The 12,049-nt window shown below is 36.5% G+C and overlaps 2 protein-coding genes across 2 annotated transcripts; one reads left to right on the top strand and one right to left on the bottom strand.

Moving 5' to 3' along the window:
- Positions 1-532: 532 nt before the first annotated feature.
- On the top strand, positions 533-5,080 carry LOC105132157 (protein IQ-DOMAIN 14-like). The gene is made up of 4 exons (XM_011035487.1): positions 533-1,123; positions 3,349-3,549; positions 3,946-4,023; positions 4,110-5,080. Exons 1-4 carry the CDS (start codon positions 701-703, stop codon positions 4,860-4,862), a joined length of 1,455 nt encoding a protein of 484 aa, XP_011033789.1. The 5' UTR covers positions 533-700; the 3' UTR covers positions 4,863-5,080.
- Positions 5,081-8,987: 3,907 nt separating this feature from the next.
- On the bottom strand, positions 8,988-12,049 carry LOC105132156 (uncharacterized rhomboid protein AN10929). Its single transcript, XM_011035486.1, has 5 exons — positions 11,608-12,049; positions 10,569-10,732; positions 10,159-10,322; positions 9,497-9,747; positions 8,988-9,290 (listed from the first exon to the last, which is right to left on the bottom strand). Exons 1-5 carry the CDS (start codon positions 11,880-11,882, stop codon positions 9,179-9,181), a joined length of 966 nt encoding a protein of 321 aa, XP_011033788.1. The 5' UTR covers positions 11,883-12,049; the 3' UTR covers positions 8,988-9,178.

Raw genomic sequence — 12,049 nt, 5'->3', positions numbered from 1 at the left:
ACGATATAACTTGAAGAAAGTAGTGTGACGAGGTTGAATTTTGCCCATCTAGAGAAAGTTACTTGAAGAGTGGTTAGTATTAAATAGATAAAGTTTTTTTTTTTTTTGATTAATGTGGGGTGTTCGGGCTAGCTTACACGCACCACGACTAATCTTCACGGCTTACTGAATATACTGCAAACCTAACAGACAAATAAAATAGCGCGGGGCTAACAAGCATGCAACTCCAAAATTAGAACCTATGGCAGCGAAAGGCGCAGGATGCCTACCACCGTTATGCCTTGGGTGCAAAAATAATGATAATTGCAAGTGATGGTAATTCTCGAGGGAGAGACTTACACGAGGATCCAATTTCATACAAAAGAAAGGACTCACCCGATAAAATAATCCAAAAGGTCATCTTTACCAAAACATAAGCTGCATGCAACGTTTGAATCACACGCGCAAACCAAGCGAATAGACTCTCGCTTTACCCAAAACACTCCCATTAACCTGCCATCATTTTCCGAATCGTATAAAATTCCCCGGAATTATATACCCACCAGTGAAATGCCAGCAAACACCCTCACCTCTCTCAACTCCCTCCCTCCACTCCACCCCAAGTTAACTAATAACTAGAACTTAACCAGCCTCTCCCTCTCACTCCCTGCCATTGCTAACCCCAAGAACCCAAAACCTTCTCAACAATTCCCTCTCACTGATGGGCAAAGCTTCCAAATGGTTCCGTGCCGTTCTCGGCCTCAAAAAACCCGACCCACCACCAGACCACCCCGTAACAACTCGTTCTAAAGAAAAAAGGAGATGGAGTTTTGTCAAGTCCCACCGTGAAAAAGACCAACACCATCACCAACAGCAACAACAAGAGACCGAAGCCGTTAAAGCAGGCGTTTTGTACGGGCAGGAGTTTGAGGAGGACCCAAACAAGCATGCGATCGCTGTGGCTGCTGCTACTGCTGCAGTTGCGGAGGCTGCAGTTGCTGCCGCGCAGGCAGCTGCAGAGGTGGTGCGGTTAACAAGCAGCGGGAGGTGTGTTGATAACAGTGTTGCGTACGTTAGCGGGAGTCCTGGCTTACGTGAAGACTTCGCTGCTGTTAAGATCGAAGCTGCTTTTCGTGGCTACCTGGTAATATAATTCGTCTCACGTTTTTCTCTTAACGTTTATTCCTTTATTCTATCCTGTTAAGAATTTTATTTATCTTTAGTTAGTCATGTTTTTTCGCCAATTTTGTTGGGATTAGCGCTATTTAGTCATGAACCTTTTATCTTGAAAGATGGGATGCATGTTACAGCTGCCTGGTCTACAAAGTTACTAAAACAATTTCGTTTTCACTCTTACAATGCTATTTTTTCTTCCTGCATTGCACTGTCACCTGAGTTGTTCTGCTTTGTCGTTATGCTTAGAGTATTCAGTGTCCGAATAAAATTGCTTTTGGGAGGTTCTTTTTTCCATTTACAAGTCCTTCAATTGAACTATAAATGGAGCCAGTTTTTATATTTGTACTTGTGTAGTCACCAGACTACCATTTACCGGGCCGTGAATCCGTGTGGAACTAAGATTTTCACTTCCTTCTATCTTGGTTGGGATGTTCAACGTTGAAAGCAAATAATCTGGTTCTATTTTTGGTTTGGATCTTGGAGGAAGAATTTCAAGCGGTGCCATGTCATGGTGTTCTTTTATGTAATTTCAAAAACGTTGTGCCCAAATCTTTAACTAGTTATCTCTGTGAAGGTTCATGGTTTTTTTATTTTTTATTTTTATTATCGGTGTGCTTGTTTACTTGATTGGTATGTTTGTAGCTTAAATGCTTTTGATTTCGTGTGGAATTGTTGTACAGGTGCTTGCTTTTGGACCACTAGCGTCTGATAATAACTTTATCAACGAGATGCTCTATTTAAAAAGATGGGTTTGTCTAATTCCTGTGTTATATTCCAAACTGTAGGGCCCAGCTCCCATTGTCAACAGTTGTTGGATGGATTTTGGCCCGTAATGCCAATAGGATTAGACATAGAATAGTAGTAAAATCAAGGATATTTGGTAGGTGTTTTTTTGGTTGACAAGGAATACGGCAGAGTTTTAAATTGTTGACACTTGACAGTACACTTTTTGAGGTTTCTCGTTTCCAAGTATGGTTCAACTCTAAATGCTTTTAGTTGCTGGGTCTTAGGTAAGGGTGGGTACCAAAGTAGCGAAAAAGTGTAAATGTTTCCTTCATGTCCAAAGATGGAAGTTGGGTTAGTTGTATTGCTGCGAGTATGTTTGTTTTTGGGTTCAAGAAGAAGCACCTTTGAAAATTTTTTATTTTTTTTCAAATTAATTTTTTTGTAATCTTGTATCGTTTTGATACGATAATGATGTGAAAAATAAATTTTAAAAATAAAAAATTGTTTTGATATAATTCCAAACAAAAAAATACTTTAAAAAACAATCACGACCATGATTTCAAACACTACCTAAGTCACCAAACAAAAAATACTTTAAAAAGCAATCATGACCATGATTTCAAACACTACCTAAGTCAAGGCTTGTGGAATGCTTTATTGCTGTAGTTTGTGGCTCTATTAATGTTCATTGGACGGTTAGGATTCCTTGGGCGACGATGTTTTCTTGCGCAATTTAGGGTCTATTGTAAATATATACCATGTAATTTTGACATAGTGAAACATGAAAGCTCTCTGCTCATGTGGATTTAGGCACATTACCGAACCACCAAACCACGATAAATCTTGAGTTATTTCTAGTTTGTCTCCTATTCAATGTTCATCAAAGACTTTTCACAACATTTATCTTTTCCCTCGGGGGAGGGCGGATAGTGAGATGTCATTGTCTTCTATAATGTATGTAGTGTCAGATGGGATTTTCAATTGGGACTTTCTCTAAGGCTTCTGTCCTGTTTCCTTTTAAAATCTTAATTGGTGTGAGTTGTTCTGTTTAGCGCCATGATTTCAAGCTTTTCTGTCAAACTGATGGTCCTATGGTGAATGTAACAGTGAAACTATGACCAGCTCGAGATGCTTTTTTTATTATTATTACATGTAACAAATGCGTACTTGATTAAAGGATTGGGCATTTCTGCACGAGCATTAAATGCAATGCAATGATTGTTAGGCTTTGAAGTATTGGTGGTTGTTTGTTAAAGCAGCTGAAGGTGATTTTTCCCTAAAAAAGCACGAATTTGAAGGGTTTTTTTAGGTGTTTTTGGATGATTTTTATATCCTTATATTAAAATCATTTAAAAATACTCAAAAAACATCAACTTCATGTTTTTTCATATAAGGAATGCTTTAAAAAAACCCAAACGGCAATGTTAAACTGGCTTAACTTGGTTACTTTTTACTGGATTAATCTAGGCAAGGAGAGCGTTAAGAGCATTAAAAGCGTTGGTGAGGCTTCAGGCACTGGTAAGAGGTCACCTTGAGAGGAAGCGAACAGCAGAGTGGCTTCATCGAATGCAAGCATTGCTGAGAGCGCAGGCTCGAGCGCGTGCAGGACGTGCCCAAATTTCTGAATCCTCCCACTCAAGCAGCAAGTCTTCTCACTATCACCTCCCTGTAAGCGGAACTCAATTTCCCCTCCCATATTTGAATCCCTTATGCTGGAATTTTTTGAGAAGTGAATTGCTTTGCTCATGGACTCAAGGCTACTTTTCTTTAGAGCTGGAGACTAGCTTTCTTTTTGGCTTTAGACACCTTTAATTAAGGTTCATGTATTATTTATGGTTTTGAATGATGTAAGCTTGGTGGGTTTGGTGAGGGTGGTTATAAAAAATCAATGAGCCATATTATACAATTAAATTCAACCTTCAAAAATGGCTGTGGTGCTCATGAAATTGGCTTATCGATATTTTTTTTAGAAGCAGATAACTGTATGCTTAGACTGTATTTCTATGTGCTGGTACCAGCTTTCCCTAGGCTATGTGTTGCTGATCATATTTAAACTACCTCCAGGGTCTGCCAACCTGTGAAAAATCCGAGCATGCCATTCGTGCTACAAGTGGAAAATATGAACAATCATCAATGCTTAAGGTATATTTATCCCGTTCTCCTTGGATGATTATTCAACTGTTAAAATCCTGACCTTGCACTTGTGGACCTGTTTTCGACATTTACAGAGAACTGGGTCAAAATCTAAAGGCAGAGAAATTGCTGATCAAGATGTTGCGCACTTATCCTTCAATTGGTCAGAACATGGAATGGATGGTAGAACATGGGATCATCAAGCCCCTTCGCCAGGAACTGGCCCCATTGATGATGACAAGATCCTCGAGATTGATTCTGGAAAATCACATATTAGTCCTAAACTTAGAAATCTCTTTCACCCTTCTCACCTTTCCTTGTCTGCGGATCAGTATAGTCATAGTTTCACAGCATCAAAAGGCTCCACAGTCCATCAAGCAGTTCCAAGCCCCTTATCTGGCGAAGTTCAATCTCTAAGTCCATTGAAGTTCTCTCGTGAGGTTGAGGAAGCATTTTGCACTGCTGATAATAGCCCACAATTCTACTCCGCATCATCAAGGGGTGGCAGTGGTAAGAGAAGTCCCTTCACCCCCAGTAGGAGTGGTGGCTCTAGAAGCTTCATGAGTGGATACTCTGACTACCCAAATTATATGTGTAACACTGAATCTTCAAGGGCTAAGGTGAGGTCTCTAAGCGCTCCAAAACAAAGACCCCAGTATGAGAGATCCAGCTCAACGAAGAGATACTCGGTTCTCGGCTTTGGTGAACAAAGATCGAGTAGTGCACAGAGTGCCTCTGCCTTGCGTGCAAGTTTTACAAGTAAAGCTTACCCTGGATCTGGTCGTTTGGACAGGCTGGGAATGCCTGTTGGGCAGATACTAAAACGAAGTTTCAATGGTAACAAATGAACGTGACTTAGTTTATACAAGATTTGTCTTAGATTAATCTATGTTAACTGTCAAGTTGTTTATGTTGGTGGCTAATTAGTATGATCACTAGACGCTAAGAATCCAATGGAAATCATCCATGTAGTGTTTTTGAACTCTGTTTCTGTATCAAGGGTAAAATCAAGCTTAACCAGAAGTGTCAATTCCTGATTCCAATTGTATCAGGCTTCTCTTCTAAATCTTATCAGTCTTTTGTCATCTTTTCTGAAACAAATAGTGATAGATTTGTACTGTAACCAGTTATTGTCCTAAAACCAATTCACCAGAGCGATCTTGGGAATTAATCTGGGGAATTAAACAGTTAATACTGTCAAAGTTTTAAAGGTAGCTCATGCCCTACAAGGGATTTAGGAGATCGCGTTTGAAGAACATGTTCGAGGACATGGGAAAGATAATGTGGGTGGTTGTGATGGTCACAAGTCAGCTAGACATGGCTACGGTCCTATGACTCCGTGCGGTCAATTAATGCATCTTTATCAGTACGTCTTATATTCAAATGGAAACATTGAAATGCCCCATGCCATGCCATGCATTAGGGCAGGTCCCCAGTCTGATTAGTACATCTTATACCCAAGTAGAAATTTCCAGTAGCTCAATGCAATGTCCAGCTCTTCCCTTGTCCAACCACAAGCTCTTGAGTGGCCCAACTATTTCCACAGCTCTGTTGACTGTTGTGTGGTGGTCATGAACTCGCTACTATCAAAGATAATCATTCAACTCTGCTGCCATATTATCAACTAGGGTTGTGAACTGCGTTTCGTTTTGGCTGGAATGGCTCTAATCGTTTAGGGTCTCAAGTTATTCTAGATTTTGCCGGTGATTTTGGCATCTCCATAGCTATTCATTAAAGAAAAAAGTTAATTTGGTAATCACTTTTATTGCTTATATTTAAAAAATATAAATATTTTTTTTGTATTTATAATATTTAATTTATTGAACTTTCATTTTACTTAGTTCTACGGTATTTGACAATGACATTCACAACTTCAAAAGTTTGAAATTCGAATTTCTATGAGTCTTATAGTATAACTGACTATAACTGGGTGTGAAATAAATTAAAGCATATTTGGATTGATTTATTATAAAAAGAGAAATAAAAGACTAAGTGATACACACACACACACTTATACTTTCTCGGTATCTTGTAATTTTTTTATGTTGAATTCTTTACTTTTGACTATTTAGGATTGCTTTAATTTTAAAAATATATTTAGATGCTTAACATTGTATTTATATTCCATAATTTAAAGTTAATTTATCTTTAAATTTGAATTAAAATCATATAAGTTGAATTAATATTTTAAATTATACACACAATACATGATTTCAAAATAAAACATTTGAAGACTCTAAAACTCAAATTTACTATTCCAATAATAAAAACGAAATTTCAATTGGAATGAAATTGACAACTCAACAAAAGTAAAATAATATTTTATTATATTTTTTTTTTGTTTCTTTTAATATTGAAAACACGTCTTGTCTATAAATTTATATTTTTAAAATATTAAAAGTAAACAAATGAGAGAGAGAATGAGATCTTTATTTATTATGTACTTGATTTATCTTTACTATTAAAAATACATCTTATGTATAAGTTTGTAAATCCTAAAATATTAAAAATAAACAAATTAATTATTTGACATTTTTGAAATTTAGACCAAGCCCTCTATAAACTTAATAAACTTGTTATTAGGTTCATGATGTATGTAAAATAAAAAATATTTTTAAAATTTTTAAGAAATAATAAATCATGCAATATATTTTTAGGTTCCTCTGTTTTTTTATATTTTTTTGATTAAAAATGGTATATGAATTTTTTTAAAAAAAAGACTTGGTGATATGCAATTAAAAAAGATTTTTTTTTGAAAGTTTTGAATGAATTTATTTAATAGTAGAATTCCATCTTACATATAACTATATAATCCCAAATATTAAATGAAAAGGGTTAAATAAGTTATCCCATAAAAAAAATCTTTATATAAAAAAAAAGGACTAGTCAAATAAAGCTCATAAAAAACCTAGAGAAAATATTCCAGTATTTGGAGCTGTTTAATATTGAGATAACGATTATAATTGAAATAATAATTTTTAATTTTTTTTTAATATTAGCATATAAAAATTATTTAAAAATATAAAAAACAAAAGTAAAGAAAATAATTTAAAATATTTTTAAAATGTAACAACAAACATGTTATTTATTATGGGTAACCCAAAGGTGAGAAGCCGAAAACTCATGTTCTACTATGTCGGCAGCCCAAACTGAGGGCCTGCAACCTGCAAAGGTGTAGACTACTGATTGAAGAAGAATGACCCAAAATCGTCACCAATATCCCACTACAACCAAGCCTGCATTTTAAACCTTCAGCATGCAAACTTAGTCTACCCTTAGATCAACAGACCAAGCCAAGACAAACCAAATTTACATTGAAGCAAGCAATGCAAAGATCTCATAGAACAGCATAGTATTTATTACCATGCAAAACAAGCATGCAGAGAGGCCTCGATTCTTTGCCATTTTAAGCCTGAAACAAGAGGAAACGACCTGCTCTGCCTTCCACTCCTTCAGATTTTAAGATCAGCAGGACCAAACTTTATCAAGAGACTATAAACGCAAAAATGAAAATGGAAAGAAATCATTAACAGGAAGGAGACTTTACTGCATGATTTTTTTTTCTTAAATGGAGAATGTCCTGTTTTACTTTACTGTCTCAACACGTGCCATTTTCATCAGCACAATACGATTCATTAAAGCAAAAGCCCTTCTCTGTGATCGCAACACAGCACGACAACACCTCATAAACTCAAATCTTCTAACCAGGCTGACATACATGCTGTGATGTGAATGCAGTACGACCGAGATACCGATGGGTTTCCTCCTATAGCTCACATCCTTATCCTCAAACAAAACAGGGAAACTCGTACAGAATATGTAAGAGATCGGAATGTAACCCTCTTCTACATTTTTCGAACAGTCCCTCTTGTAACGCCAGCAATAACAATAATGAGTGATGCTGACAGATTGCAAGCACCCAAGACCTCTCTTCTTTGTCACATGATGATTTATGATAGCTTTTCTCCTTTGTTGAATATGATAAACAACTCTGTTCCAAACCTCTTATCACCAACAAATCATTTCCTTTTCTTCTCAAACTAGACAGGAGCAAGCATTTAGCTTTAGGATAGAGCCAATGTATGGTTAGACTTCCTTTTTTAATTTCTGTGAGCCTCACCTCTTGAAAATAAGACTTTTTCGCAAGGGATGAAAGATAATGCTTAGGATGGTTGTTGTTGTTCAGTGTCGTTTGAAATATGGTATGGAGTATGGACTGTGGGTTGAGTAGGGATGGCGTTTGTGGTTTCAGAACTTATAAAGTAAGATAAAAATGAACTGAAAATTGTGAAAAAAATCTAATCTTATAGTTTCCCACTTTAACATTTATTTTTTTATACTCTAGATAGATTTATGTTGAGTTTTTTTTTTACTTTTTTGTTTTTTTTTTGTCATTTTATTTATTATTTTTATATTTTTTTAAAATTGTTTAAATTGCTAACTGATATATCCAATGACCCACATCGTGTTTTTTTTTTTCCTTAGTATTTTTTTTTATATTGAGATAAAAAATTGATCTGGAGCGCCAGCCACTGCAACTACACGGCCTTCCAAGGCTTGATTATTTAGGCATTACAGGGCTTACTAAATCCTATAGAATTACTTGTATTCCATTTGTTCCCAACTTGAATCATGACTTTTCCAATATTCCCCACACCAACTCGTTAGTCATTGGTCGGATGATTTCTTCTCTTTAGGTACTCGTTCTCTCTGGAAACTCTCATTACTAACGAAATCGAACCCTCGAATTCAAAAGTTTTAAAATGTTTGGGCAAGCAAGCAAAAATGACTTGTCATCCTTCAACTAACATTGGTTGTTGGTGTTTTGGTGCAACTAGTACCGTGTCAACGTCGCAGGCCAGAATGTCTCCGGTCATTTTTTTAAACACTCCACGTATTTCTGATGGCCCATTCAACAACATTCAACAACTTTTTTACATCAAGTCACTTCATGCTTGACAGCATTGCATTTGTGATGATGGGAAAGCATTCTGCGGCTAGTAGCATTATAATACTCTTTGATGTCCAGAGTCAATCGCAGCGCAACTTCAATGTACATATGTGAAAGCGTTACAAACAAATGAAAAAATGAAAACCAAAGAAAATGAAAGGATGAAAAGAATAAGAAAATTATCGAACAGAGGATAAGATGGGAAAATCTTCATCAGCTCCGGCAGTTCCATTTTGAAGTAGGCACGCAGCTAAGGTAATGGCACCAGCTGCAGTGATCATTCCCGTTTTCTCCTTTAAATAGCATTACCAATGCCAAAGTAAATCTGCAATGTATATAATGTTATAAATATATTAGAAACAAGTTCTTGCACTAATAGGACTTGCTTTTAGAAAACACGCAGATATGCAAATACTTGGTTTCATGAGGATAAGTTGGAGTTTGGGAAGACCAAAGGAGCATTGAATTAATCTAGCCCAACTCATTTGCTTGGCTTGATAACAAAAAAAAAAAAAAGGGTTTTGAACTTACCCAACAATAAGCAACACCGCAGCAGCTAGCATGAATACATATTGGTAAGCCTTGTGCTTGGATTTTACACGACCATCAGCGGGAGAATGTCGGTTTTCTGCCCACCCAAACTGAGGACGAAGTAGGAAAACAAAGCCGAGGAGAAATCCACTCACGAAACCTCCAATGTGGGCGAAGTTGTCGACATGTGGAAGAATTCCCACAGCTAAGTTAATGGCAATGATGACCACAAGTGTGAGTAGAGCAGCAATCTACAAGAATGAGAGTATTTTTGAGTTGCAAATTATTTGAATCCAGTTTTTTTTTTTTTTAAAAATGAGGCAACCGCACGACAAGCTATCTCTAATAAAAAAAACGAGGCAACCGCACGACAAGCTATCTCTAAAGAATGTCTTGGTCTCATGGTCCTAGTTCCAGGAATTAGCAGCAGGAAAGCATCTATATCTGCTACAATATATGAACCATATGAAACAACCACAAAATCTAAGACCAAAACTAGCAATTCAAGACCACGTGGCTATGGAAAAGCCGAGTGTATGTGTAAATATTTCCTAGGTCAAGTTATTACTTCCATAAAACACAAGGCCTCATCAATCTTAAGATGATAAGAGAACACAAAACTTTCATATGTATGCAAAAGAAACCAACGGTTAACAGCCTACCTTATTAGAATAGATTGTCCAGTTGGTAAGAAGCTCTGACAACATTGCTCCAAGAAGTCCAAACAAAGCACCAGATGCACCGACAGAAATGTTTTGCTGAATAAAAAGTGAAGACAAGATGCTCCCACCAAATCCTGATACTAGGTAGATAATCCCAACTCGCACTGCCAGATTATTTTCCAAAATATATATTAGGATGATCGGATTTTAAATAAAATGGTAAAAACACAAAGATGACTGGAATAAGAACTTGATGATGTGCTTAAAGTGCAACAATAATAATATCCGAGGCATGAGATATTTCCAGTCAGTGATTTATAACATTTGCAAGCATGTTGATTTCAACTTCACGCGTGATGAAGGGACGTAATCAACAAGACGAATTGACAGGAGAAGAGAGCATGACATACCAAACCCAAATTGCTGTTCAAGACGAATCCCAATAAAGATCAAGCTTAACATATTTGCAAGAACATGAATAACTCCCGCATGCAACCACATACAAGTGATAAGCCTCCACCCTTGATGTCCATGCACTACTTTGTTCCACTCCAGAGCTCCCATTTTTTCCAATCTGCACAATCATTGGCATGTAAAGATCAGCGAACAAAATTCTTCTGCCACATGAATTAGAAGGCTGCTTACAGGTACCATATTACTAGCAGTAAAGGCACATCGATTTGAACAAACTGCGACAAATAATTGGTCAAGCAAGAAATTAATGACATGCAACACTATTTATGCCATCACACCCCTCAATCAAACCCATGAAGACACGAATCTACAGCACTTAAGAGATCACATGCATAGTAAGTCTCATTGAATTACATATTAAAATTTTATCCTGTAGCTTTAGATCTATAAACCATACAAAGGAAATAACCTCATGTTCTGAAAAGTCCATTACTTCTAAAAGCGGAGGGAATACAGTGAATTTATAAATAGTTTAATGTTCTTCCAGAGCCCTTTGGTGGATAAATTGAACTCCATAACAAAGTAATAAAACTTTTGTGGATCGCCCTAAATTTCCACACTGCCTTAATACATAAACGCAAGAACAAATTTTCACATAGATAAAGTGGAGAAGAAGATTCTCAATAATAGCAAGATAAAAAAACATAACTGCTAATCTAATACTTCTTACGAACACCTAGTAAATATGAATTGTCATGAAAGCAATTAAGCCCAAGTATTAAATAACAGTATTAAATAAAACTAGTCGCAAGCATAAACAAAAAATACCAAAATCAGAACCAGAAACTAAGCAAAAGAAAAGATCACCTAAAATCAAATTAGAAGAAACCACTACCCAATATCTCAAAGTCTGAATCCAAAAGTAACAAAACTTCCCACCCAAATCAAACACGAAGAACAAATCCAAACCCACATGAAAACGCCTATAAAAGCTCACAAATTTGGACAAAATTGAGAAAGAGAGAACAAACTTACGTAGCAGCAGATGGGCCAAACAGAGGGTTTTCCTTCAACGGCTGAAAAGAGAACCTGCCAAGAAACTTAGCCACGCAACTACCTTCAATACCCAGAGATTTTTTAGGACAGTCGTTGACATACATGACAACAATAAAAACAGCAATATTTGCAACAACAAACATGGGAATTATCCATGAAGTCCATTGCTTTTCTGCTGTTTCAACATAGTATGAAGGGAAATTTGCGTTATTTCCTCTGTTCTTTGCCCCCCTCTCTAGATCTCCACTTGCCATTGTTTCTCGCTCTTACGGATAGACAATATTTTAGTGAGTTTATATATGTGGGAAGTTAAATAGAGAGGTAGATTACAAGGAAGTTGCTGAGATCAGAAATCGAGCAGGAAGTGGTTTGCGGAGGATTTTAACCGTACACTGAATGGAAAATTGGAGCTCTGCATCAT

This window comes from Populus euphratica, unplaced genomic scaffold (genome assembly GCF_000495115.2).
Source record: "Populus euphratica unplaced genomic scaffold, PopEup_1.0 scaffold39.1, whole genome shotgun sequence".
Lineage (NCBI taxonomy): Eukaryota > Viridiplantae > Streptophyta > Magnoliopsida > Malpighiales > Salicaceae > Populus > Populus euphratica.
Note: the sequence above shows the minus strand (reverse complement) of the source record. Positions and strands in the feature narration are given on the sequence as shown.

Excerpts from the sequence above, each read along its gene's own strand:
- LOC105132157 (XM_011035487.1), top strand. The coding sequence starts at position 701 with ATGGGCAAAGCTTCCAAATGGTTCCGTGCCGTTCTCGGCCTCAAAAAA. Across the intron at positions 1,124-3,348 it reads CTGCTTTTCGTGGCTACCTG|GCAAGGAGAGCGTTAAGAGC; the intron begins GTAATATAATTC and ends GGATTAATCTAG. Across the intron at positions 4,024-4,109 it reads AACAATCATCAATGCTTAAG|AGAACTGGGTCAAAATCTAA; the intron begins GTATATTTATCC and ends CGACATTTACAG.
- LOC105132156 (XM_011035486.1), bottom strand. The coding sequence starts at position 11,882 with ATGGCAAGTGGAGATCTAGAGAGGGGGGCAAAGAACAGAGGAAATAAC. Across the intron at positions 10,733-11,607 it reads TTTGGCCCATCTGCTGCTAC|ATTGGAAAAAATGGGAGCTC; the intron begins GTAAGTTTGTTC and ends ATGATTGTGCAG. Across the intron at positions 10,323-10,568 it reads TGAACAGCAATTTGGGTTTG|TGCGAGTTGGGATTATCTAC; the intron begins GTATGTCATGCT and ends ATAATCTGGCAG.